The 24,464-nt window shown below is 31.0% G+C and overlaps 3 protein-coding genes across 3 annotated transcripts; 1 reads left to right on the forward strand and 2 right to left on the reverse strand.

The window, feature by feature from the left end:
* Positions 1–338: 338 nt before the first annotated feature.
* LOC127278521 (uncharacterized) lies at positions 339–4,839 on the forward strand. The gene is made up of 5 exons (XM_051300261.1): positions 339–500; positions 1,354–1,521; positions 1,734–1,910; positions 2,650–2,790; positions 3,981–4,839. Exons 1-5 carry the CDS (start codon positions 386–388, stop codon positions 4,109–4,111), a joined length of 732 nt encoding a protein of 243 aa, XP_051156218.1. The 5' UTR covers positions 339–385; the 3' UTR covers positions 4,112–4,839.
* A 2,331-nt stretch (positions 4,840–7,170) lies between these two features.
* Positions 7,171–9,749, reverse strand: LOC127278501 (putative nuclease HARBI1). The gene is made up of 3 exons (XM_051300235.1): positions 9,569–9,749; positions 8,706–8,865; positions 7,171–7,990 (listed from the first exon to the last, which is right to left on the reverse strand). The coding sequence occupies exons 1-3, from the start codon at positions 9,747–9,749 to the stop codon at positions 7,171–7,173; spliced, it is 1,161 nt and encodes a 386-aa protein (XP_051156192.1).
* Positions 9,750–14,308: 4,559 nt separating this feature from the next.
* Positions 14,309–15,187, reverse strand: LOC127278502 (uncharacterized). Its single transcript, XM_051300236.1, has one exon. The coding sequence runs from the start codon at positions 15,185–15,187 to the stop codon at positions 14,309–14,311; it is 879 nt and encodes a 292-aa protein (XP_051156193.1).
* Positions 15,188–24,464: the final 9,277 nt, after the last annotated feature.

Below are 24,464 nucleotides of genomic sequence, written 5' to 3' on the forward strand. Positions count from 1 at the left end.
ACTTACGATCACTCATTGTCCATGTATGTACCGTGTCCGAGGGAGGAAAATGATCCTGCCAAGTGGTTTGCTGACGAGTTAAGGCAATTTTCCGAGAAAATTGATAATGTATTTAAGAATCCTATTTCTATGGATGCCTTACCTCCTCAGCAAATCGCTGATTTTAAGAAAGCAAGCGTATGCCATGGGTGTTTTCGACGTCGTCAGTCGTACCGGTCAGTTGCCACAAAAAGGTGCTCAACCATTTTTTTACAAAAGATCCCCAATTGCATGGTGAATGAGGCTTTACGTTTGTCCTAACCTTCTGTTTTTTTCATCTTAACATGTCGTAACAAAATTATTGCTCTGTTTAAATATTATTTTTCTCTTAATTATTAAGAAGAAGATGAATCAAGAGAAGAAGTTCGTTTTTCAATCCGTTTGTGCATATCACGGAAAATGGGTTGAGCATTTAGTTGAGAAGGGAAAGTTTCTTTGTCAGCTTGCAGAACGTGATACTGGTACGTCAAAATTTTTTATTTATCTTTTAAATTAAGTTAATAATTTGTGATATAAAGATATTTTATCAAAAATTAATTAATTAATCAATTAAAAGTATTATCTACAGTTTTCCGTACGTGTCAATTTGTGTGTTATAAATAATGTGTATTCAGAGGTTAAATTGTTCACACCGCAGTAAATGTGAGCTAATAAAAAACATAGAAATATTTCAATTATAAGTGATACAGCAAAAAATTGATATTAAAGTAATGATTGCTTAAAGCAGCAATGTGATACATTTCACGAAAAATCGACACATCAAAATGAACATTGTCAAATTTGCTAAAAAATTTTTTATCTTTTTGTAGTCTACAAAAAAGAGCTCTATGCTTTTTTTTAAATTTTTTTATCCATCCTTTTACAGATATGAATTTTTCAAAATTTATAATTTTGAAGAAAAAATATTTTTTGATTATTCATAACTACTATCCTTGGATGTTTTTAGAAAAGTTTATACCAAAACTTCATTGTTTAATACAAATTTTGAGCCCAGTCATGTCATGAGTAAATGGTTTCTTCAATTTTTTTGGCAATTTTTGATAATTTGAGTGTTTTCTCTTACATATTCTGATTTTACGGGGGATTGCGAAGCGCTGACTACGAAAATTATAGTTACAATCCGAGGAAACTTAATTTTTGTGATAAAAAGCATAAAAAAATCATAAATTTATGATTTTTATGATTCCCAGTCAAATTCCAGTATCTGAAATCCCGAAAATCAAATTTTCCGAAAGTAAAAATTATCAATCTTTTTTCTAAAGGTATTTAAACCGTGAAAATTTTTTTTAAAAATATTAACTGCAAATTGTACAGGTGCAGTACGTTATATGTACTTGAAAGAATCAGACATACGTACATTGCAAGCTGGAAAGGAGAAAACAACGCGACTAGAATTTGTTAATCAAAAGCAGAAAACACAAAGTATCTTAAAAGATAAATTGAATGTTGGACCAACTCCTCAAAGAAGTGTTGAAAATGCTGGTATTTATGAATTTATATACCATTTAATAAATTATAATAACATAATTTAAGGAGACCTTGACGGTGACCTATATTTATTTATATTTAAACATATTCCAATTTTTATTTTGTGCTTTGAAATTTTGAACTACGGATAGTTTAAATGTGCATAATTTGTACCACATTGTAAGAGATTTAACAAAGCATCTAAACTTATTTGTCATTGTTTACAGTTCCTATTGTACAAAAATTGCAAACTGAAAAAGAGAATAACATTCAACTCCAAGATCTCACTCGTAACGAAATCGCATCGTCCACTGAATCGTCATCTCAAAACACTTCAACCAGTTCATGTGCCACTCAAGGGATCAATTCTCGAATATCTTATTGGACATATCCTCAAACTGCTGGTATGTTTTATTTGTATCAATTCTTCTTTTCTCGGATTGATCGAATTTGCCATTACTGATATTTTGAGACATTCTTTAATCTATTTTCGTGGCAATCAGTTTTTATCCAAATTCCAATTTCAGTGAATTAAATTAAATCATAGTTTTATTCTTAAGCTACATTTAAATCCTTTTAAATGTATGAAACTTAAACTGGCATAGAGTTATCAGCACCGAGTTAATTTTTAAGACAATTTTTGTTAGAAATAATATAATTAAAGATATTAAATTAAATAAAATTAACTGTCTGTCCATAAATGGGTCAACCGATTTAATTTTTTAAAAAAATTTATATTACAAAAAACGTAAATAGAGTTTATAAAGTTCATAAAATGAACTTGGTGCTGATAACTCTGTGCCAGTTTCATCATCATTTTGAAATGCTTTCATTCTTACGGAAAATATAAATCAGAAAATTTCGTGAGAATTAGAATTTATATTTTAAATTCATATTTGCTTACCTACAGAACATACACTGTATTTGTATCAACACATTACAGAGTTTATTTGTGTTCTCATTTTTTAATTTTAATCGAAAAGCAATTAAAATGAATATGGTGGAAAGTTAGGCGGTTAATGACCGGGATTTTTTAATTTTTCTGAAAGAATAGAGAAATGAACGGAAATGTTTAATTGTTAAAACATCATCACCACCACGGTCGAATTACAAACTTGTTACAATTATTTTTATTTCTTACAGTTTCTAAAATGTGCACACTGCAAATGGGAAAGGAAAAGGTTGTAAAACTCACACTTTCTACTGGCAAGCCAAATGTTGAACAACGCATTTCACAAAATATGAATGCTGAGGAATCTGATTCCAAAACTGTTGAAAAAGATGGTATTTAAAATTTTTTAAATTTAAAAGCATACTTCATTAAACAATTCTTTTATTCCATTTTTGTTAAATAATATATTTTTATTTTTGAACACTTAGTGAAGACACAGGGCTGCTTTCATTCATTTTGTAATAAATTGTTTTTTATCTTTTAGTGGGTTTAAACCGACAATTGCTCTAGTGCGAGTTGAACTTGTTTACCTAAAGTTTGGTTTAAGATTATTTAAATTCATAAATTTTTTTCTTAAAATTTACACTTAAAATGAAAAGTAACACGTTAAAATAAATTTTAACTCCCTACCTCTATAACTGTGAGAGTAATAGAAAAGATATTTTCCTAAAAGTAATTTAATTTTTCCTATAAAAAGAAATCTGTTATTTAAGTTTTGTACCTCTTAAGTTTAAATTTGTCGATTTAAGGGTGGTTTTTTCGATTTAAAAAAAATCAGAGGGTGATGGAGCAATTCTGACTTCAGATTCGTTTTCAGAGAGCTAAAATGCTATAGGATATATGTCTTGTTCAAGAAACAGACAATTTTTTTGTGTGCCTGTGTAATTATTACTTAACAATAAATTTTAACTCAGAATTATTTTTTCTGTTAAAATCTACTTTTTTTGGTTCCTCTGTTATTTTTAAAAAATTGAAAAAAATGAGAAAAAAATTTAGTCGGGTACAGAGAATTTTAGGAGAAATTGCCTGGAAATCATGTACCTAAATGTCGGGGAACTTCTATATTTTCTAACAGTTGCAACTCTGTTGATTCTATTTAAAATTTTTAATTTATTTGTTTTCTGTTGTCAATGTATATACATATTACGGGCAATGTGTGGGAAGCGGGCAATATTCGAGAATGTTCTGGCATTGTTGACATTGCCCTGCTTTTTTCAAAAACGTTCACAAAATGGTAACAATGCCCGGGCATGCTCGGACATTGCCCGCCTACAGCATATTGCCCGTAACATATACAATTTAAAATGATTCATAAATTCTTTAAATTGCAATTTTTAATGATTGCTAACTTCTCAACTTCTTTTCGAAGTTTACAATTTATACGCTCTTTTATTTCGTCTATATTTCATTTGTTCCAATTGGCATTAAATACTTTCATAAAGTTTAAAATTCATTTACAGAAGCTTGCAAAAATAAAAATCTTTTTATGTGGAAAACAGTAATGTTATTGTGTTTATTACAGAAATGATATGGACAGAGGATATGATAAAATTATTAATTTCCTGTTACCGAGAAATGACTAACGACGGCGATAAAGAAGGGGTCGTAAAAAAAAGTATTCGTGGAAGCGGCAAGAAGATCAAATGCTGTTAGAAAGTATCCTGAAGTTAATTGGACGCATCGCAGTGCTAATCGAAGTACAACAAGTTAATAACAAATTACAAGGAGCACGTAGATTCGCAAAACAGAAGTGGGGCAGGAAAAAATTTTTTTAAATATTATGATATAATAAATGAGTACATGCACAAGAAGCCTCAAATCGTACCAGTCTCAATATCTTCAAACTTAAAAGGATTCCGAGAAAAACAGAATGCAACCTCAAGCAGTGAAGATAAAAAATCAATTAAAAAAATGAAAAAGGAAAGAAAAATAAAAAAATCTCAGAAGTCAAAAAAAGTACAGAAATATCAGAATTGTGCCAAGTCATGCGAGAAAGAAACGATGTTCAAAAACAAATTGCTGCAAATATTGCAAGGTATGTTAACACTGTGGAGAAAAACTCTACCAAAGAATAAAACGCAATCAAGAGACTGTATGATATTTTTAAAATATCTCTAATTATCAGTATGTGATTACGAATCATCAGTATTTTCTTGTTTAAGTCTTACTCATTTACTTACTTAATTTTAAGAAATGAAGGTTGTGTTAATTCTAAATGTACTGCCAAAATGTGTTTTAAATTTGTTATGAATTCTTAATAATTTTTATTGTAAGTCAACAAAAAGGCTTATTTAATATTGAAACATGAAGATATTATTAATTCTAAAAAATTTAAATTTTGTTAATTCGAAGTTTATTGAAGAAGTGTTTTTAAAAAATGGTTACGAATCGTCAATAGTTTTTCATTCAAGTTAAAATAATACTTATTTAATTTTAAGAAATGAACTCGAAATTCATTGAAGAAATGTTTTTAAAAAACAATTACGAATCGACAGTAGTTTTTTGTTCAAGCCAAAAAAAGACTTATGTAATTTTAAGAAATGAAAGTTTTTTTAATTCAAAATTCATTTAAGAAATATTTTTAAAAAATGATTATGAATCAAGTATTTTTTCGTTTTAGTATTATTTACTTAATTTTAAGAAATGAAGGTTGTATTAATTCTAAATATGTTAAAAAAATGTTTTGAAAATTTATAACGAATTATCAATAGTTTTAAGTTTAAGTCAACAATAAGACTGACTTAATTCTAAATGTATTGAAAAACTATTTTAAAAGTTTGTTATTAATTATCAATAGTTTTTCGTTGAAGTCAACAAGACATTAAATTTTAAAAAATTAAATATATTTAAAAAATGTAACAAAATTTATTTCGAGAAATTAAAAGTCAATACACTACCATCCACAATTGAGAGGACACATATTTTTGTTGAATGAAAACATCATAATACTTAAGTATTATGTTTTTTTCAAAATTTTTCATGTTTCTTTAAAATTTATAACAAAAATTTTTTTTTTAATTTTATTTACTAACAGATACTTACATTGTAAGAAGAATAATCCCTTACATAAGTTATTTAGCCAACATATTAACAACACCCATAAGATCTGCTAGATTAATGAAATTCTGATTCAATTTTTAAGAATGAGTATTTTTTGAAAATATTTAAATGAAATATTGGCCAAATCACTTCTATAAGTCATTTCTCTCATGACAATTTGATGGTCTTTTTGTGAATAAATAGAAATAATTTAGGTTTTTTTATGAATTTTACGTGTTATGATGTTTTTCATTCACCAAAAAACTAGTGTTTACTCAATTCTAAACGGTATAGTGCACATTAAAGAAAATATAGTTTTTGTGTATAAGAGAAAAAATAAGTACATAAAGTGAATGGTGGCAAGTGAAGCGAAAATTTTTCGAAATATATATTTTTCTACAATTTGTGTTTAAAAACAATCAATGTGAACTTAGAGCGACACAAGTTTTCTTATTTTTTTCGATAATACGTATGTCTGTCTGAACAAATTGTACTAGTAAAACCTAATATCTGGAAAGTGTTTTTTTCATTTACATTTTTTTTTCTTTTTCTAAAAAAACATATTATAATTTGTGCTTGATAACCTTGACTTACCACTCTTGAAATATTCTACTATGTTATTCTTCAAATTCAACATACAATTGCGTTCAATAAATATTTTATACGAATAAAAAGAAGAGTAGTTACTGAAATTTCTTTAAAAAGTAATTTCCTCAAATTATTTCATTTCCCAAACAACAATTTTTATATATTCTAAATTCAATTTATTTTTAATAACGTAGTTAATATGTTTTCACAGTAAATATATGTTCAATCCATGAAACTTTTTAATAAAAAGTATATCAATGAAATTCAGCATCTGTGGAAACCCTTTTACTGCAATTTTTATTTAAAATAACATTTTAGTAATATTGAACTGTTAAAACTGTCAACTGTTACATTGTCTATTGCAATTGGATTCACAAAATTATCATAGGCCAAGATTTAAATAAAAAAAATAAAAACATGAAAAAATCATATATTATTATTTTGTACTACCTATTATCTCAAATTCCATAACTATCTGTATCATAAGCAAAAAATAAAAATAATTTTTCCTCATTTAATACCTTATTATAGAGATTGTTTTAAAAAATTGATTTTTTTTGCAAAATATGAATCAGCATACCGATTTTACCTAAAAAGTGATCTTACATTAATTAAATTTTTGTTCTATGCTAAGGTACAAGATCAAACGGTTTTTCTTGATTTTCTCCGTTCGACCGGAAGGTCACTTATGTGTCTTTTTACTTTGCACGGCAGTTGTATAATTATAAGAATTTGTAACGCAAAAGAAAAGTCATAGTATGATAAAAAAATATGAAAGTAATTTTTATTCAATGCGTATGTGCATAATTTACATAATCAATTAACAATGATTCACTTAAATAAACATGAAACAAAACACTTAAGTACGTTCTAATTAGTGTACATAAATATTTCGCAGAAAGAACATTCTGGAATAAATAACCCGCAACAATTTAAAATTTACATATTATACACATAAGCAAAATTATTGCTAATATTAGCTTAAAAACAAATTATTGTAATTTCAGTAAAAACATATCGCCTTACAAAAAACCGTAGATAAATGAATAATTATATTATACATAAAACTGTAAATTCAAAATTATTTAATTTCTTCTTTCATGAACTTGCATGAGCATTTCCGCAATAGCATCCCTTTTACGTCTAGTGGCAGCATCATTACGTCTGTTTAAAGCACGAAACTCTTCAATGTCATCGTTTACAAAATCTTCTTCTGTCAATATTTCTTCATTTATCTCATCATCTAAATCAAGGCATATATTGTGAAGCACACAACAAGCCATAATTATGATAGCTCCATACCTAATTTTCTGCAAATACAGATATTTCAGTCGACGAAAACGACCTTTTAATAAGGCGAACGCACGTTCTATAACCATTCGTGTTTTCGAATGAATGTAATTGAAATGCACTTGCGTAGGTGTTAAATGTCCATTATCTTTATATGGAACCATAAAATAGTATTCAATGCCATATGCCTTATCACCAATAATGTGAAATTCTCCTGGGCAAAACCGTGCCAGATCTTCTGCCATAGCAGCACTAATGTCGCTCATTGTCCAAAGACGTGCGTCGTGTACGCTTCCGCAAACTCCGGCGAATACATCGATGAATTTTAGGTCGCAATCGCATATTGCTTGCACATTCAGTGAATACAAATTTTTGCGGTTTATATAACTGACAGCATTATCTGGAGGAGCGGATATCTGTATATGAGTCCCATCAACAGCACCAACTACATTTCGAAATCCCGCCATCTCTCTAAAAGCTTGTTCAATTCGTAGCAATTCTTCACGTTGAGGCCACCTTATATAATCAGCAGATAATTCATTTAAAACACAGGCTACTTTTATAGTACATCTCCAAGATGTGTTGATGGAGACCCCGAAACGATCAGCGATTGATCTGAAAGGAATACAGCTTATTTAACATTGAAAAGTTACTGGCATTAATTTGTCGATAATTTTTTGTAAATAGAAAAAAGAATTATAATTTGTTTAAAAAATTATAATAAAATTTATTTAATATTTTATTATTTTTATTTTTAATTTATAATTAATTATATTATATTATATATTAATTATATTAAATTAATTATATTTTAATATTTAACGTAGATAAATAAAAAAATATATATATTCGAAAATAGTTTCATCGCATTTTTAGGACATAAAACTATAAAAAACCGTCATAAAGAAGTTGATTTTTTTGTCGATAGGTCTTTTTTTTAGAAATGGTCACATCTATCCTAAATGAAATAATCAATAAAACAAATTTTTTGCTAAAAAATGATTCAGCAAAAAAATGGAATTAAACAATATCATTTACAAAATACTATACAAATCATGCAATCGATAAACGACCGATTAGCTGAGGTTAAATTAATTTCAAAACCTCATCCAGCTCCCGTTGATTTGAGGAAGAAAATAATAATAATAATAATACAAATTTATCATCCACTCATTGTGAAAATGATTATAACAACATTAAATAAGTATTAAACAATTACTTCTTAAACCCTGCATTCGCAGCAAATAACACATCAAAATATAATTATTATATTGACTAAATTAAGACACTATTTTAATAATGTTTATAAAATTTTATTGTAGAAACATACCTATAAACATCTTGATTGCAGAAATACCACAGAGCAATACAAACTTGTTTTTCTGGACTTAACACATTGGGTCCATCATTTCTCGGAGTTAATAATGGAGCGATATTATCCACTAATGTAGCGAAAGTTGTTGGTGTCATTCGAAAATGACTTTTGAAGTCTGTAAAATAATATAAAATAGTAGCAGTTTACATTATTGTACAGTGTAATTCTTAAACCAAAAACATTAAAAAATTTGAAATAATTTTGAAAATTCAAACAAATTTATTTTATAAAATTTCCTTGAAAAGTCTATACAATTTCATGTTATTATTTATTTCGTTAGACGAATTTTATTACAAAAAAATTGTTTCAAATTAAAAAATTTATTCAACTTTGTCAACTTGCATTTTTAAGAGGAAAAATTATTCTTTAATTATGAGAAACAATAATAATAAAATAGAAATATCAATAAAACAACCTTCTATAAATAAGCACAAGAACATTAAAAAGGAAATTGTTTAATTTCTAAAATTTTGTTTATAACATTTTTCTATTAACTTATCAAAACTACAAAATAGATTTTAACGCGTAAACAAAAATTTAATAAGTATTAATTTTAGGTAAATTTAAAAGACTTAATTTCATACAACTTTACAATAAATTATTTTGAGTCAAAATATTTTGTTATCAATGATTTTTTAAAATTATGTTTACATTTTTCCAGATCAAATAAAAATTGCAATTTCTTTTCAATTTCTAAAATTTACTTTTGTTACATAAATAAGGTGGTAAAAGAATCTAAAAATTTACAATAAATATATATAAAATTAAAGTAATTAAGATTTAAAAAATGACAAATATATTCATATATATTTATATACCTGATACTGAGTAAGAAGGAATTACTTCCTCAAAATAATTAGCTACTTTCGGATGATGCTCCCTTACTTCATTTTGCACTAAAATTCTAATTGCTTCATCTTGATCATCATCATTTAAAATATCAACAACACCCATAAGTACTGCTGGATTAATTAAATTTTGATTCACGTTTTCGTCCATTTTTTAATCGCTATGTTCAGATCGGTCAGCGAGGGTAAGAGCCAAGAGCCTCACCGCTATTTTCGATTAATTTCGATTAAAAAAATATGTAAACAAAACCAGGTTCCGACAAACAGCTGAACAAACGAACCTATTCTGTTATAAAACAAGAAAAACTATATCGTGTTTCACATGCAATATTTGACAGCAATGCTTCAACCAATCAAAATCATTAAAACTAAATAGCTTCAAATAAATAGGTTGAGCACCTTTTTGTGGCAACTGACCGGTACGACCGACGACGTCGAAAACACCCCATATTTGCCGTAAGAATATACCAGCTAATGTTAAAAAGGTTTGCGATCATTGTCATATTACTGGCAAATATAGAGGTGCTGCTCATGAATCATGCAACTTGAATTATCATGAGTACCAAATCGTACCCATTGTATTTCATAATTTAAGTGGGTACGATGCACACTTTATAATTCATGCTGTATCGACGAGCTTTGGAGGTCGAGTTGACCTCCTCCCCTTGAACAAGGAGAAATATATCTCCTTTACGAAAAATATCAAGGGGAGTGTGGTTAAATTACGCTTCATTGACTCGTTTAGATTCATGGCAGCATCTCTAGAAAAATTAGCGTCATATCTTGACAAATATAAAATTGTTGAATCCGTATTTGCCAGTACGGTAACAGATCGCGAAAAAATTAAATTATTAACGAGAAAAGGTGTCTTCCCTTACGAGTATTTAGACTCGCGAAGTAAGTTGTATGACACTGAATTACCAGCCAAAGAGAGCTTCTATAGTACTCTCTATGATACTGGTATATCCGATGGGGAATATGAGCATGCGCAAAAAGTCTGGTCTGAATTTAATTGTCAAACCTTTAACGATTACGTTCACCTTTATATGAAAACAGACGTGTTATTACTTGCTGATGTCTTTGAGAACTTTCGCGAACAATGTTTGAAACGCGTACAGGTTAGATCCAGCACACTATTATACTACCCCCGGTTTAACTTGGGATGCTATGCTCAAATATACGGGCATAACATTGCAACTTATAACTGATATAGACATAATGATGTTTATTGAGTCGGGTATCAGAGGTGGTATTACTAATGTTGTAACCGTTACGCTAAAGCGAACAATCCCTATATGGATCAGTTCGATCCTACACAAGACACCCATTATATTATGTATTTTGACGCGAATAATTTATATGGCTGGGCAATGGCACAAGCGCTACCAATTGGTGGTTTCAAGTGGATTGCCAACCCAGACGAGACCTTTAACTTCAACGTACCCGACGACTCTTCAGTCGGGTACATGTCGGAAGTCGATCTCGAATATCCCGAGAGCCTTCACGATTCTTATAAAGACATACCGTTTTGCGCAGTTAATGCAAAACCTCCCATGTCTAAGCAGGAGAAATTACTCACAACTCTCCTGCCTAAAGAGAAGTACGTGATGCATTATCGTGCATTGAAACAGGCTCTCGGGAACGGTCTCAAACTAGTCAAAATACATCGGGTGCTCCAATTCAACCAATCACAATGGTTGAAACCCTATATAGACTATAATACTGCCTTACGAACAACTGCGAAAAATGAATTTGAAAAGAATTTATTCAAATTAATGAATAACGCAGTGTATGGTAAGACCATGGAAAATGTTCGCAAGCATGTAGACATTAAATTGGTTACACACTGGTTCGGCAGATATGGTGCCGAAGCCCTCATCTCTCGGCCCAATTTCCACAGTCGTGCAATATTCGGTGAAGATCTTGTGGCCATCGAATTACGAAAGACTGAGGTCCTACTCAATAAACCGATTTATGTGGGTTTAAGTTTGTTGGATGTCTCGAAAACGCTTGTCTATGACTTTCACTACAGTTACATGCTTCCGAAATATGGTGAAGCATGTAAACTGTTGTATACAGACACTGACAGTCTAGTGTACGTAGTGAAATGTCAAGACATATATAAAGATATGAAAGAAGACATCCACAAGTTCGACACATCTGACTATCCGGTAAACAATGCGTATGGTATTCCGCAAGTCAACAAAGAAGTTCTCGGCCTAATGAAGGACGAGTGCAATGGTAAAATTGTTACTGAATTTGTTGGCTTGCGGAGTAAAATGTATAGCATACGCGTTGAAGGTGAAGATTTCGTTAAGAAAGCTAAAGGCATTAAAGCGGGAGTCATCAAAAAGTCTATTCATTTTGACGATTACGTTGAATGCTTTCGTGATTTTAAGATTCAGACTAGAACTCAATACAACATTAGGTCACGGTTACATAATATAGAAACTGTTAAACAAGTTAAAGTAGCATTAAGTCCATAATTATGACGATAAAAGATACTTGCTTACCGAGAGTACCGATACTCTATCCTGGGGTCACTACAGGATCCCAGAAATCGAAGAATTGTAAATATTTTTGTAAAATAAAATGTAAGGATTTTCATGTTAAATAAATGTAAAAAAATATTATAAATTTTATGTATTTATTTATTTATAAAAACCTTGTATACACATAACTCATAATTAAAATTGATTTAATTTAAATATTAATAAAAATTTGCTTTTTATAATTTTGTTCTAATAATAAACATTGACAATGCCAAATTCAAATATTAATCTCAAAATTGAAACAAGCAGAAATGTTTAATAAAATATAATTTGAACATTATTGCAGAACTCTAGTCCTGGAATAAAATCTTCCACAGAGTGCAACATACTTTCATGATATGCACGTAGTAATTTTACATAATTTAAGATTAAATCATTGTTGATTCATTGTTGATTCATTGTTGATTCATTGTTGATTCATTGTTGATTCATTATTAATTCATTATTGATTCATTATTGATTCATTATTGATTCATTATTGATTCATTATTTATTCATTATTGATTCATTGTTGATTTAACCTTAAATTATGTAAAATTACAACGTGCATATCATGAAAGTATGTTGCACTCTGTGGAAGATTTTATTCCAGGACTAGAGTTCTACAATAATGTTTAAATTATATTTTATTAAACAGTTACATTATAGAGAGTATTAAATTCACTTTGTGATAATTGTTTCAAATTGATTTCTGCTTGTTTCAATTTTGAGATTAATATTTGAGTTTGGCATTGTCAATGTTTATTATTAGAATAAAGTTATAAATTTGCTTTCTCTTCCCAAGTATTGTGAGAGTTATCAAAGCCAAGCCATTTGACGAGAACTTTATTTCCACGTGTCTTGAGATTTTTTTCAACCAGATAAATATCTGGATATTTTACTTTAAGAAGTTCCTCTGCATAGAATCCTCCACTAATGGGTTGATCTTGATAGTCTTTGAGTTTGTAAGTTATAAGTTTAGTTGACAAGACTTGATCTATTGTGAATATTTCTGTTGTCCAATTGGGAGTGTAACCTTTCTCAAACACGCTTTTATACTTGCTGACTCGAACTTTGTCACCAATTTTAAACTTTGCTTTCTTTAAAGGTATTTTTCTTAGCTTCAAAAATCGTTCTTTCAAAATCTCAACATCTTCTGCAGTAACATCTTTCGGCTTCATTCCAATTGTCCGATGTTTAGTGTTATTATAATTGGAAATGAGAATAGGTAATATATCATACCATTTATAATTTCCACGTAGACTGAATTGCATCCACATTTTTCGTTTTAGAGTTCGATTAAATCGTTCAACAATAGATGCTTTCAAATTACTGAATGTTGAGTAGAAATTAATTTTATACTTTTTCATTAAAACTTCAAACTGAGAATTATAGAATTCTTTACCTTTATCAGAATGTAGATTTTTTGGAATACGTCCTTCTATGAATATGGATTTCATAGCGTTAGTGACATCTTTTCCATTTTTACTTTTTACAGGAACAGCCCAAGCGTATTTGGAAAATATATCTATAACTGTTAGTAAATACTTAAAACCTTTATTTCCTTTGGAATAAGGTAACATTTCTACTAAATCTGCTTGCCAAGTCTCATCAATATCACGCATGTCGACTCGGCGGCGATGATAATTCCTCCTTGCCTGACTATGAAGTTCAGTCACTACTGTTTTCTTTTTGTCGTTCATTTTCTAGAGTACTCAAACGAGCATCCAATTGACTGATAATTTCAGCGTTTCGATATGATAAATCAGTATTTATTTCTCTTTCCAAGACTTTTAATTTTTCCTTTATAGAGTCTTCGAGAATTTTTAATAATATATATTTATTATCAATTTCTTTTCGCAGTGAAGACGTTACTTGATATATTAGTCTTAACTCGTTTTCGACTAAACGTTGTGCAAGTTGTAAATTAACTACGTAAGTTTTTTCTTTTGCATCAGCAACATTGGAAATTTTTCTACCCTGTAAGTCGAAGTGACCTTCTGAGTTAATTTTAAAACCAATTCCAGGTGGACCTGGAGGTCCTCTTGTGACCCTTTCAATTCCTCTTTCATTAAGAGGATGTCCGAACACATCAATGCTCATCATAAGACTGAGAGAAAGTTGATGGAACACCTCCTTATATACTTTTCTTGAGCCTGACTAAATGAAACAATAATTTTCAATATATAATTTGCGCTTCACGTAATTCTTCTATGATTGACATAATTTCATTATTGTGACTGGGATTCCCAGCTGCTTGAGATGCCATAAGCAATCGAAGACGGTCAACCAATTCGTTAGGATCATCCCAATAGATATGGTCTGGTTGAAAACTTTTTTTTGCAATCATAAAATGTGGTAGTGAAGTGCCAGTTTTCAATCGTCTTTTTGGTGTTTCATTATGAGGAAAAAGTTTTAAAATAATATTGACATATTTAAAAGTTTTACTTGTACGTATAGGTTCAGAAGAACTATAATTTTTTCTGTGAGCATTGGAGATGATGAGAATTTGTTTATAATTATTCATATCATCATCGCTAATGTATGACATTTCAGGTTTAATTTTAAATAACAGTTCCAATAAACCGGAAGTAATATTAGAACGTTTATCACCAACATTTATTAAGTGATCTTTAAAACTTATTGGTGCATCACCAATCTTGAGAGAACCATTTTTAACCTTATATACGCCGTACAGCGTATCTAAACATTGCTTTCTATTATGATCTAGCAAGTATATATATTTATTAACTACTTTATCATATTCAAAGCCTGGAATTACTGATGTTTCATCTTCATCAGCACTCAAAAAATTCATACTATCATCTAATTCATCTTTACTTTTAATTACCTCCTCCTTCTTTTCTATCTTATGATTTTCATGTTTAACATCAGAGAGGTTAACAATTTTCTCTAAGGGTTGAACTATAGGTTTAAAAGTTTCACTCAAAACATTTTCAACAGCTACTTTTCCAATTTTTAACATGCGATGTTTCCGTCTAATGGCCTCACTAGCTTTGGCAATTTGGCGGAGATACTCTTTCTCCTTACGAAACATGTTGTTAGTTCAAAGATGTACACTAGACTAATACTCATGGAACCAATCACCTTCTATTTATAGTGTTATGAAGCAGTCAAAACCTTTCCTATATCTCCCCTCATTCAGATTGCAGTCTTTATCAATGACTACGAAGCCATATTTATCAGAGTTCCAACATGTTGAACAAAGCTCACGAAACTTGGTAAATGTCATGTCTGTATTAACATGATCATCATACACATGTTTTAAATTTGTTTCATCCTGACGAAAAAGAAGTAATAAATTAACATTATCTCTTACTAAATGTTTGGGAATCCTCGCATATGTCTGACAGAGATAAAAGCAATCAACATTGACATGCAGAAGAAAGTTCTTATATTATCTTGCTTTTCACAAGCTACGTCATCAAATATAAAAATAGAATTTGGCCTTGCACCTTTTGGGGAAATTACATCTTCATGCTCGCTAAATGGTAAATATTTAATTCCCTTAACACTAGCTATAACTTTTTCCAAAAATTTGTACTTTGGTTGGTGAAGAGATTTTGAGTAGAGATAAATATTATTAAATCTCAGACCATTTGGATGTAAAATTAGAGAAAGTAGTACATTTGTTTTACCACAATTTGATGGTCCACAAAAAATTGCACGAATACTACCAGACAACAAATTACCATGACGCTTCACTTGCTTCTTATCGTACTGTTTTACAATCGCATCTAGATTCACGACTGGAAGCTTGTGATGTTGTTGCTTGAATCGCATTCTGAAATAGACTGCCGCAAAAGGTATAAATACAGCCCTTATATAGCTTACGAGTCATTCTACTTTTAACTTTCATAGAGTGAGGTATGATTATACATCACCGCTCCCGAGGTAAAGGTGTAGTTAACAGTCTTATAAATAAGTTACCCATTGAATTACACATACCTGGTTATCAGTACTGTGGTCCAGGTACTAAATTGATAAAGCGTTTAGCACGAGGTGATACAGGTATAAATCCATTAGACGAAGCTTGCAAAGAGCACGATATTGCATATTCAGAGAATCGTAATAAAGTTCAAGCAAGAAACGCTGCTGATAGGATTTTAGCTGATAAGGCGTGGCAACGAGTTTTAGCTAACGATTCCAGTGTAGGTGAAAAAGCTGCTGCTTTAGCTATATCTGGTACAATGAAGGTCAAATCAAAATTAGGTATGGGAATGAGAAGAAAAAAGACATCTAAAAATAAGAAGAAGAAGCAGAAACAAACAGTATTAAGAAAAATTGTTGATGCTGCTAGACATTCCATTATTCCGGGAAATGATACTCAATCTACAATCAAAGCTGCAGTTGAAAATGCTCGAAAAGCTATTAGAAGAGCAGGTGGTAGAAGTAAAATTTTAACACCTCGCATTCTACCAGTACCTTCAAAAGTTGGTGGTCTCTTACCATTAATTCCAATTTTTGCTGGACTCAGTGCTCTTGGAGCTCTTGCTGGTGGAACAGCAAGTATAGTGAAAGCAGTAAACAACGCAAATGCAGCAAAAGAGCAGTTGAAAGAAGCTCATCGTCACAATAGAGTAATGGAAGATGTTTCTTTAGGTAAAGGTCTTTTCTTGAAACCCTATCGACAGGGATTGGGACTTTATTTGAAACCTTACTCTAAAGGATTAGGTATGAGGCAAAAAAAAGATGTTTAAAAAAAAAGTTCTCATAAAACTTCCTCAACGAGCATTAACTAACTATGATTTGCTCAAATATGCTAAAGAGTTAAAAATTCCTCATTTTCGAAGAGTATTCATGCGAAATGAGTTGCTAATAGGAGGACCTCGGAAAAATGAATCTGCCATTATTAATCTCGATAATAAGGATGGTCCTGGAACACATTGGGTTGCTTATAAAAAGCTTCAAGATAAAGCATTTTATTTTGACAGCTTTGGTAACCTTCAACCACCTTTTGAGCTTATCAGTTATTTAGGCTGTAATACCGTGATACAATATAATCATGACAGTTGTCAAAGTTATGATACTTTTCATTGTGGACACTTATGTCTTAAATTTCTAAGCGATCAACTCAAATTCTCTAACAAATATAACCTATATAAATACATGTAATCATATGTGAGCAATCAGTCTATAAAAAGTCATCATCATGGATGAATCATTTACTCTAACTATTTCAGGTAAATCATCTATACTTGAAGCAGAATATTTTCCACCAATAGAATTATTGCCAAATAAAAATTATGCTCTTGGTCTTGTTCAACTTCTAACTTTTAATTCAATTCCTAATGTTGATGTAGGAAAAAATAAATTTTATCTTGGTAATTATGTGATTACTATACCTACTGGATTTGCTGAAGACTATCGAAAGATTGTTGTTAATGCAAAACATGATCTTATCCTCACATGATCTCGTACAGACCTTAATGCTATAGTTGATATTACGGCAACTGAAGAGCATGAGCAATTTAAGATTGTAATTAATAAAGTGGAATGGTTCATACCATATATATTCCTTGGAGATCGTCAAAAAATTGAATTAAAATTTATTGAAAAAGACCCTCTTATATCTATGAGCTTCAGATCGTGGGATATGTATGAATACCCATTGTTACCTACCACTCAAAAACATGTTTGGACTGTAAAAACTTCTACGCAGGTTGAGAAACCTCGATATGTAATCCTTGGATTACAAATAAATCGAAAAGATTATCCTGGAAGATATGCAAATATTTTTGATAGCTGTAATCTCATAAATGTAAAACTTTTCTTAAATTCACAATACTATCCTTATAGTAATTTAAATTTGAATTTTAATCAAAATCAATTTTCAATTCTCTATGAGATGTATTGTAATTTTCAATCATCATACTATGGTAAAGATCCTGAGCCTATTCTGTCCAGGAATGAATTTAAAGATTATGCACCATTAGCTGTCATAGATTGCTCCAAGCAAAATGAATTTCTTAAACAAGCTTCTGTGGATGTGAAACTAGAATCTGAATCTAGTGAAAATTTTCCAGACAATACAGCAGCTTATTGTTTAATTATTCATGATCGAATTATTTAATACACACCCATCAGTAATGTTGTGAAGAAAGTATCGTAAAGAGTGGGGGTAAAAGTGAGTAGTGTGGGTAATGGTAAAAAAGTTGAGATAAGAGTATAAATACAGCAACTCTTAGAGACTAAAGTCATTCATCTGTTATAGATACCATGGCGTACGTCGTAGATTTCCAGTGCTTTAAAAGACCTTATAACGAGTTTATCATAAAAGAGCTAGCAATCATCCCACTTCAAGAAGATGCTCATCCATTGGTGTTCCTCTTCGAGCCGCCATATGCCTGGAGCCGCCTACCGAGAAGATACAAGAGTCAAAATCGATGGACTGCATTTAATTATCATGGTATTGATTGGAATGCTGGTGACATACCTTATGAAGATTTACAACCAATTCTGAAAGAAATATTAATAGGTACACCTACAGTTTATGTAAAAGGTTTAGAGAAACAAAAATGGTTAGAAAGCTATACACAAAATGTATTAAATTTAGATGATTTGAATTGTCCGTCGTTGAAAAAATTAGCCTTAGATCAATATACTCCATGTACAAATCACACACACAATAATTTCCATTGTTCTGTAAAAAATGTATATAATATTCGAAAATGGTTACTACAACCATCTAATGTACCGACAAATATTCCTTTAGGTCACGATGAAGTTGATAATAATTCAACATTACAAGATTTTTATAATAATTGTGACCACTTTTTATTAAGTCCATAAATGTATATTGTCATTGTAAATAAATGTTTTTTTAAAATAATTAAAATTGTTTATATTTATTTATAAAAAAAATTGTATAAAATTTTTCATTTACACACGTCTGGACATGTTTAAACTTGTCTAGACATGTATTTGTGACGTCATAGAATCAAAATTGAACGCGCATGCGTACTATGAAAGTGGGCGTGGTTATTCAAATGATTTTGCGCAATTGGATAGAATAGGGTGGGGGGCTTTAAGCAATTGCGCATGCACGAGTAAAATTTTAGGTATAAATTTAGTAAAAAAATATTTCTATAATAAAGAAAATAATCTAATATTTCTGTTATTATTTTATGTTAAGTTTAAATTTAAGATTACCTTTAGTTTGTTATTCAAGATTAACTATAAAGTTAAGAATAATTGTAATTTTAGATTTGAGGTTAGGTTACAATTAATTTTAAAAAACATTTTATGATTAGGTTAAGTTAATTTTTAAGAATATATATATTTTCAAGAAATAAATAAAAACAACTGACTTTAAACATTTTTTATAAAAAAAAATTAATTTAATAATACAACAACAGCTTTAAATAAAAAACTTGAAACTTGTATTATGTGGGGATCGTAGTATGATTAGCTAGAGTTCTAGACGTTTCTCTCTCGCGTAGAGCAAGAAGAAGCGACAGCGACTTTTCTCTCACACAGCGAGTGAGAAAGAAATTGTACCGGCTTCGCAGATATGTTCAGTTGCGTCTGGAACCACGCTTATTGTGTCACGCATATTTATTATGCCTTTAATAAACTAAATTTAAATGAGTGTAATTTTATTTATTAATAACCTTTTATATTGAACACATAACTGTGGTGATTCCCTTCTGATTAACTCTTTTAGATTCTAACAATTTTAAATCTTTATTTACTGAGAATCCCACAATTATAATGACGTGAGCGCCATCTTTTGGGTGGTTAGTGAACTATCTCTTATGTTCGGTCAGTTAAACAGTTTCCTACCTAATCACTCGAGTTAAAATTTATGTCAGATTCCTACATTACCCCCCTGCTGATAAAGTAGAAATCTGCATTACCGACTAGACAGTTACCATACACGGCTAAATGTTATATATTTAAAATAAATAAATATTTAAGAAAACTATTATGATCGTACTGATTGATGTGAACGCCATCTATTGGGTTGTTGGTAAACTTGGTCAATAAAAAAGTTTTAAATAATTTTGAAAAAATATATAATAAAAACAAATTCGGGGACACAGAAAATGGGTGGAAGGCAAACGAACTTCAATCGGTAAAACAGATTAAGTATCATTGCACATGTGCAGTATACCCTATCTAACTCATTAAGATATTTCCATTATATGACGTCACAAAAAACAAGTCTCGACATGTTTAATTAGGTCGCAACATATTTTTTCAAAATTTTAAAAATATAATTCGTAAAATATTTTAAATACGCAATCATCCATAGATGACTCTTACTACGCATGCGCGATATGCTGATTAACTCTAGTGATCTCTGGAGGGGATCCCCATCCCTCATGCAATGCCAGCTATTGCACCATTCCATTCTTGGATCACTCTTGTGGCTCATCTAGAACAGGTAATGTGGATTCACGAGAGCAGTCTGACTCTTAAAGGCAGTACCCTACCACTACCGCAGGCAAAGAGCGGCGCGCGCCGCCGCCGGGTGGGGGTACTACTCGCGCGGCACCGTACACAACTAGCTCGCTCGCTCGGTCAACCAGTTACCAACTATCGCCCGAGCGAGAAGTTTACCATAAGGTAAAGAGCGCAGCACTGTTGCGCGGAAATAAATTTAAAATAATATCTAAAAAGACATAGTCGATAAGAAAGGTAAGCGCCACCTATCGGGTAAACTAAGTCGGTCGGTAAAACAGTTTTAATTAAAAAATATTTTCTAAAAAAAGTTGATAAAAAAGTGAGCGCCATCTATTGGGTGGTTGGTAAACTAATTCGGTAAAAAAGTTTAAAACCACAGACTGAAGTGAGCGCCATCTATTGGGTGGTCGGTAAACTAATTCGGTAAAAAAGTTTAAACAATAGACTGAAGTGAGCGACATCTATTGGGTGGTCGGTAAACTAATTCAGTAAAAAAGTTTAAAAACAATAGACTGAAGTGAGCGCCATCTATTGGGTGGTCGGTTAACTAATTCAGTAAAAAAGTTTAAAACCACCGACTAAAGTGAGCGCCATCTATTGGGTGATCGGTAAACTAACTTCAATGTTCAATAAAACAGGTTAATTAAAGTCGGCAACACTCTGAAGTGAGCGACATCTATTAGGTGGTCGGTAAACTAACTTCAATGTTCGGTCGGTAAAACAGTTTCCTACCTTATCGGCCGAGTTGAAATTTTTGTCAGATTCCTACCTTACCGACTGTTGATAAAGTAGAAATCTGCATTACCGACCGAGCAGTTACCGACTGCAGGTACTTAGCCGAGATCAGAACCTGGGGTAGAAGCCCCCTTGCTATACTACTACCCTCAACTTCGACATTTAAAAAAGATCTTACACCTTACAATTCGGTTAAATCATTAAAAAGAAATCAATTGCCTGCAAAGTATGTAAATTCATTTGACGAAAATTCACGGTCTAAAATGTTCAACAATTCGTTTGAAATTGATCCTCAGTTTGGTAAGTTCGATAATATGTTTAAAAACGATCCTCCGCCTAAAAACTTTGAAAATTTGTTTAAAAGTGATGCGCATTCTGGAAAATTTGAAAATATATCAAGAAATGGTGACAGGTCGCTAAATTTTGTCAGTTCGTTAAAAAATTATACTCGACCGCAAAAGCCCGAAAACACGTTTAAAAATAATGCTTGATCTCAAAAGTCCGCCAATTCGTTTAAAAATGATCCGCGCTCGAAAAAGTTTGTAAATTCGTTTGAAAGTGATGAGCGATCGCAAAATTTCGCCAATTCGTTTGAAAATTATCCTCAATCACAAAAATATGACATTTTGTTAAAAAATGATACTCGATGTTACAAACCAGAAAATTATTATAAAAGAAAAGAATCAAAAATAAAAAAAATTCAATTATTTTATGAAAGGGATTTTTGAGATAATCCAAATTTGTTGGTTAGGGAAGGCACCAAGCTGCCAGAATCTTCATAGGACAAGAATGTAAGTAAAAGTCCAAAAAAAAAGAAAACTGTTTAATTAGTATGGGATCGTTTATCCTTTTAGAAACGTATCTGCCAAGCCACGTTATTTGCTGAAATGTCGGAATTTAGGATTTTATTGACCAATTGGGCAAAACAACAAAATTATATTGCAGTATTATTAATACACCTTTTTTTTATTAGTAAAAATTTTTTTTTTTATAAAATTTACAATTAAAAATATTTTTTTTTTATGTTATAGTCTCACTCAGAAGGAGTGAGGCATGATAAAACTCGAAACGCATAAATTTTAGTAATTTAGGAACGATACAATTCTTTTTTTTTTCTTACTCACCACACAGCTTACAAATACCGACGAGTCTTACAATTTTATTGTCGCCTCTCATCGGGCGAAACGAAAATTTTCACACACAATAAAAAATAGTCTTTGTTTTATACCAGTGTATAAAAATTGTCCTTTAAATAAGCTTTTGCACTTTTCGACAAAGTAGCGCGCTAAAGCACTTTACGGGTCCAACGGGCTCGAGCGGCGCAGGCACCACGCGTGCGGACTGGACGGTTCGAAAACAAAATTTGGAGAATTAATAATTTTCCGAATTTTCCCGAACGCGTCTTCCGATGGACTTCACCGGCGTGAAGTGTTCAATTCTGTTTTTCGTCCACCCAAAATTTGGTCACTATCTCCGTAGTGGACCTCCAAAATTGGTACCGATTCGCGGACGGGCTAAGTCCCGGCGTCTTATATCACTTTTATGCCTCCAGAAACCTGGAGCTGACTCGCGATCAAGAGTTGTACTGCAATAATCTTAACACTCGGACCAGCCTCTAACCATCGGTTCTGGATTTAGGTGGGGTAATTTAGTGCAATTAGGATTTTGAGTTTTTAGTAGAAGAGACAGTCTCTTGAGTCTATTGGTCATTGCATTTTTGCTGATGTTACATCCCGAGCGAAAGGCGAGGTTAATTAATATGTATATTTTGAATATAATTATAAATTATAAGGGAGGCAAGGTAGGCTGATTGCAGTCAGATTGGTAAGTTCTGACTATTTATTTTTATGTGAGATCGTTGTTATCTATCGATCCTATGGGGGTCGTCTTTATTAATTTATTTAACAATTGGTCAAACTTTATCCATTATTTATAAGATTTATGAGTTTTATGATTAAATTTTGAATGAAATGAAATAAAACGAAATAATAGTAATCTTTTGATTTATTTCAATAAATTATTTGAAAAGCAAATGATATAAAAGAGTACAATTTATTATGTGAATACAAGTATCAAAAGTTATTAAAATGTGGAAGTTTTACAAATAGAAAATTGGTACTTACAACTACCTCTTATGAGGGCCGAAAAACAAGATGATTCAAGTGGTTGACACTTGAGAATTTAACGCAGCGGTGTTCTTTCAACTTCACACAGAATCGTTGTTTTACACACACTGTCTTTAGTTCGCAACTTCTGATATTTCACTTGGTATTTTAGAAATAGTTCAAAAGTTACACTAATACGACGGTTACATGCGAATTTTAATTATGTCTCACAATTCAGTTTATAAGAGAACTTATTCTATTGAACACGAGTTTACTTAATTTTAGAATTTTGCAGGATTTGATAAAATGATTAACCGAAGGGTCTCTCGACAGAACAATAATCTCTTCAATACACGTTCATACGTTTTTTAGGTGATTATGCTATTTTTTAAGAATATACTCGCAAGCCGGGCGATCAAGAGAACTTATTCTATTGAACACGAGTTTACTTGTACTGTTGGACTTGAAAGATTTTACAATTATCGAAAAAGAGCAAAATACTGACGTATTACTTGACGTGAAGTGCGATCTTAGAACCGGAGAACTGACGTCGCCCCATGCTAATTGCAGGGTTTTTATACTAGCAAAATCATCCTTCAGTGGGAGAAAATGAGCAGAGATCACGTCCTGATCGAATTATAATTTTAGAATCACGAAGACAATTTCCTGGATCTAATAGATATAGGTCGGCATATGCATCTACAGTCTTTTCTATAGGGGTATTGTATTGCAACGCGAGGCGAAAGCTACCCTGTGGTCACGTAGCATAAGCTTATGTGCTTGCGCCTCGCTATGCAGTATATGAGTCATATATAGACTTCAGTTGCGGATGCTACATTTTTCTAATAGTAATGGTGTGAAAATCATATCAAGTGGCATAGTATAGCTGTAAGAAGACTAAACATTTAGGTCTCTTACTACTAAGAGTATTATTAAATGTACATGCGACTTGATATGATGTAAACACATCGGTAGATATTAGCCTATGCAACTGCATAAGACTCATCGTGAGAAAAGAATTGAACAAAGAACCCTTTATATTAAACCAAAATGCTTCCAAAACAA

The sequence above is a fragment of the Leptopilina boulardi genome, unplaced genomic scaffold (assembly GCF_019393585.1).
Source record: "Leptopilina boulardi isolate dan_hultmark-lab unplaced genomic scaffold, ZJU_Lbou_2.1 LbouV2_204, whole genome shotgun sequence".
NCBI classification, from domain to species: domain Eukaryota; kingdom Metazoa; phylum Arthropoda; class Insecta; order Hymenoptera; family Figitidae; genus Leptopilina; species Leptopilina boulardi.

Excerpts from the sequence above, each read along its gene's own strand:
- LOC127278501 (XM_051300235.1), bottom strand. The coding sequence starts at position 9,749 with ATGGACGAAAACGTGAATCAAAATTTAATTAATCCAGCAGTACTTATG. Across the intron at positions 8,866-9,568 it reads TCCTTCTTACTCAGTATCAG|ACTTCAAAAGTCATTTTCGA; the intron begins GTATATAAATAT and ends ATTATTTTACAG. Across the intron at positions 7,991-8,705 it reads TGCAATCAAGATGTTTATAG|ATCAATCGCTGATCGTTTCG; the intron begins GTATGTTTCTAC and ends TATTCCTTTCAG.
- LOC127278521 (XM_051300261.1), top strand. The coding sequence starts at position 386 with ATGAATCAAGAGAAGAAGTTCGTTTTTCAATCCGTTTGTGCATATCAC. Across the intron at positions 501-1,353 it reads GCTTGCAGAACGTGATACTG|GTGCAGTACGTTATATGTAC; the intron begins GTACGTCAAAAT and ends CAAATTGTACAG. Across the intron at positions 1,522-1,733 it reads AAGAAGTGTTGAAAATGCTG|TTCCTATTGTACAAAAATTG; the intron begins GTATTTATGAAT and ends CATTGTTTACAG.
- LOC127278502 (XM_051300236.1), bottom strand. The coding sequence starts at position 15,187 with ATGTTTCGTAAGGAGAAAGAGTATCTCCGCCAAATTGCCAAAGCTAGT.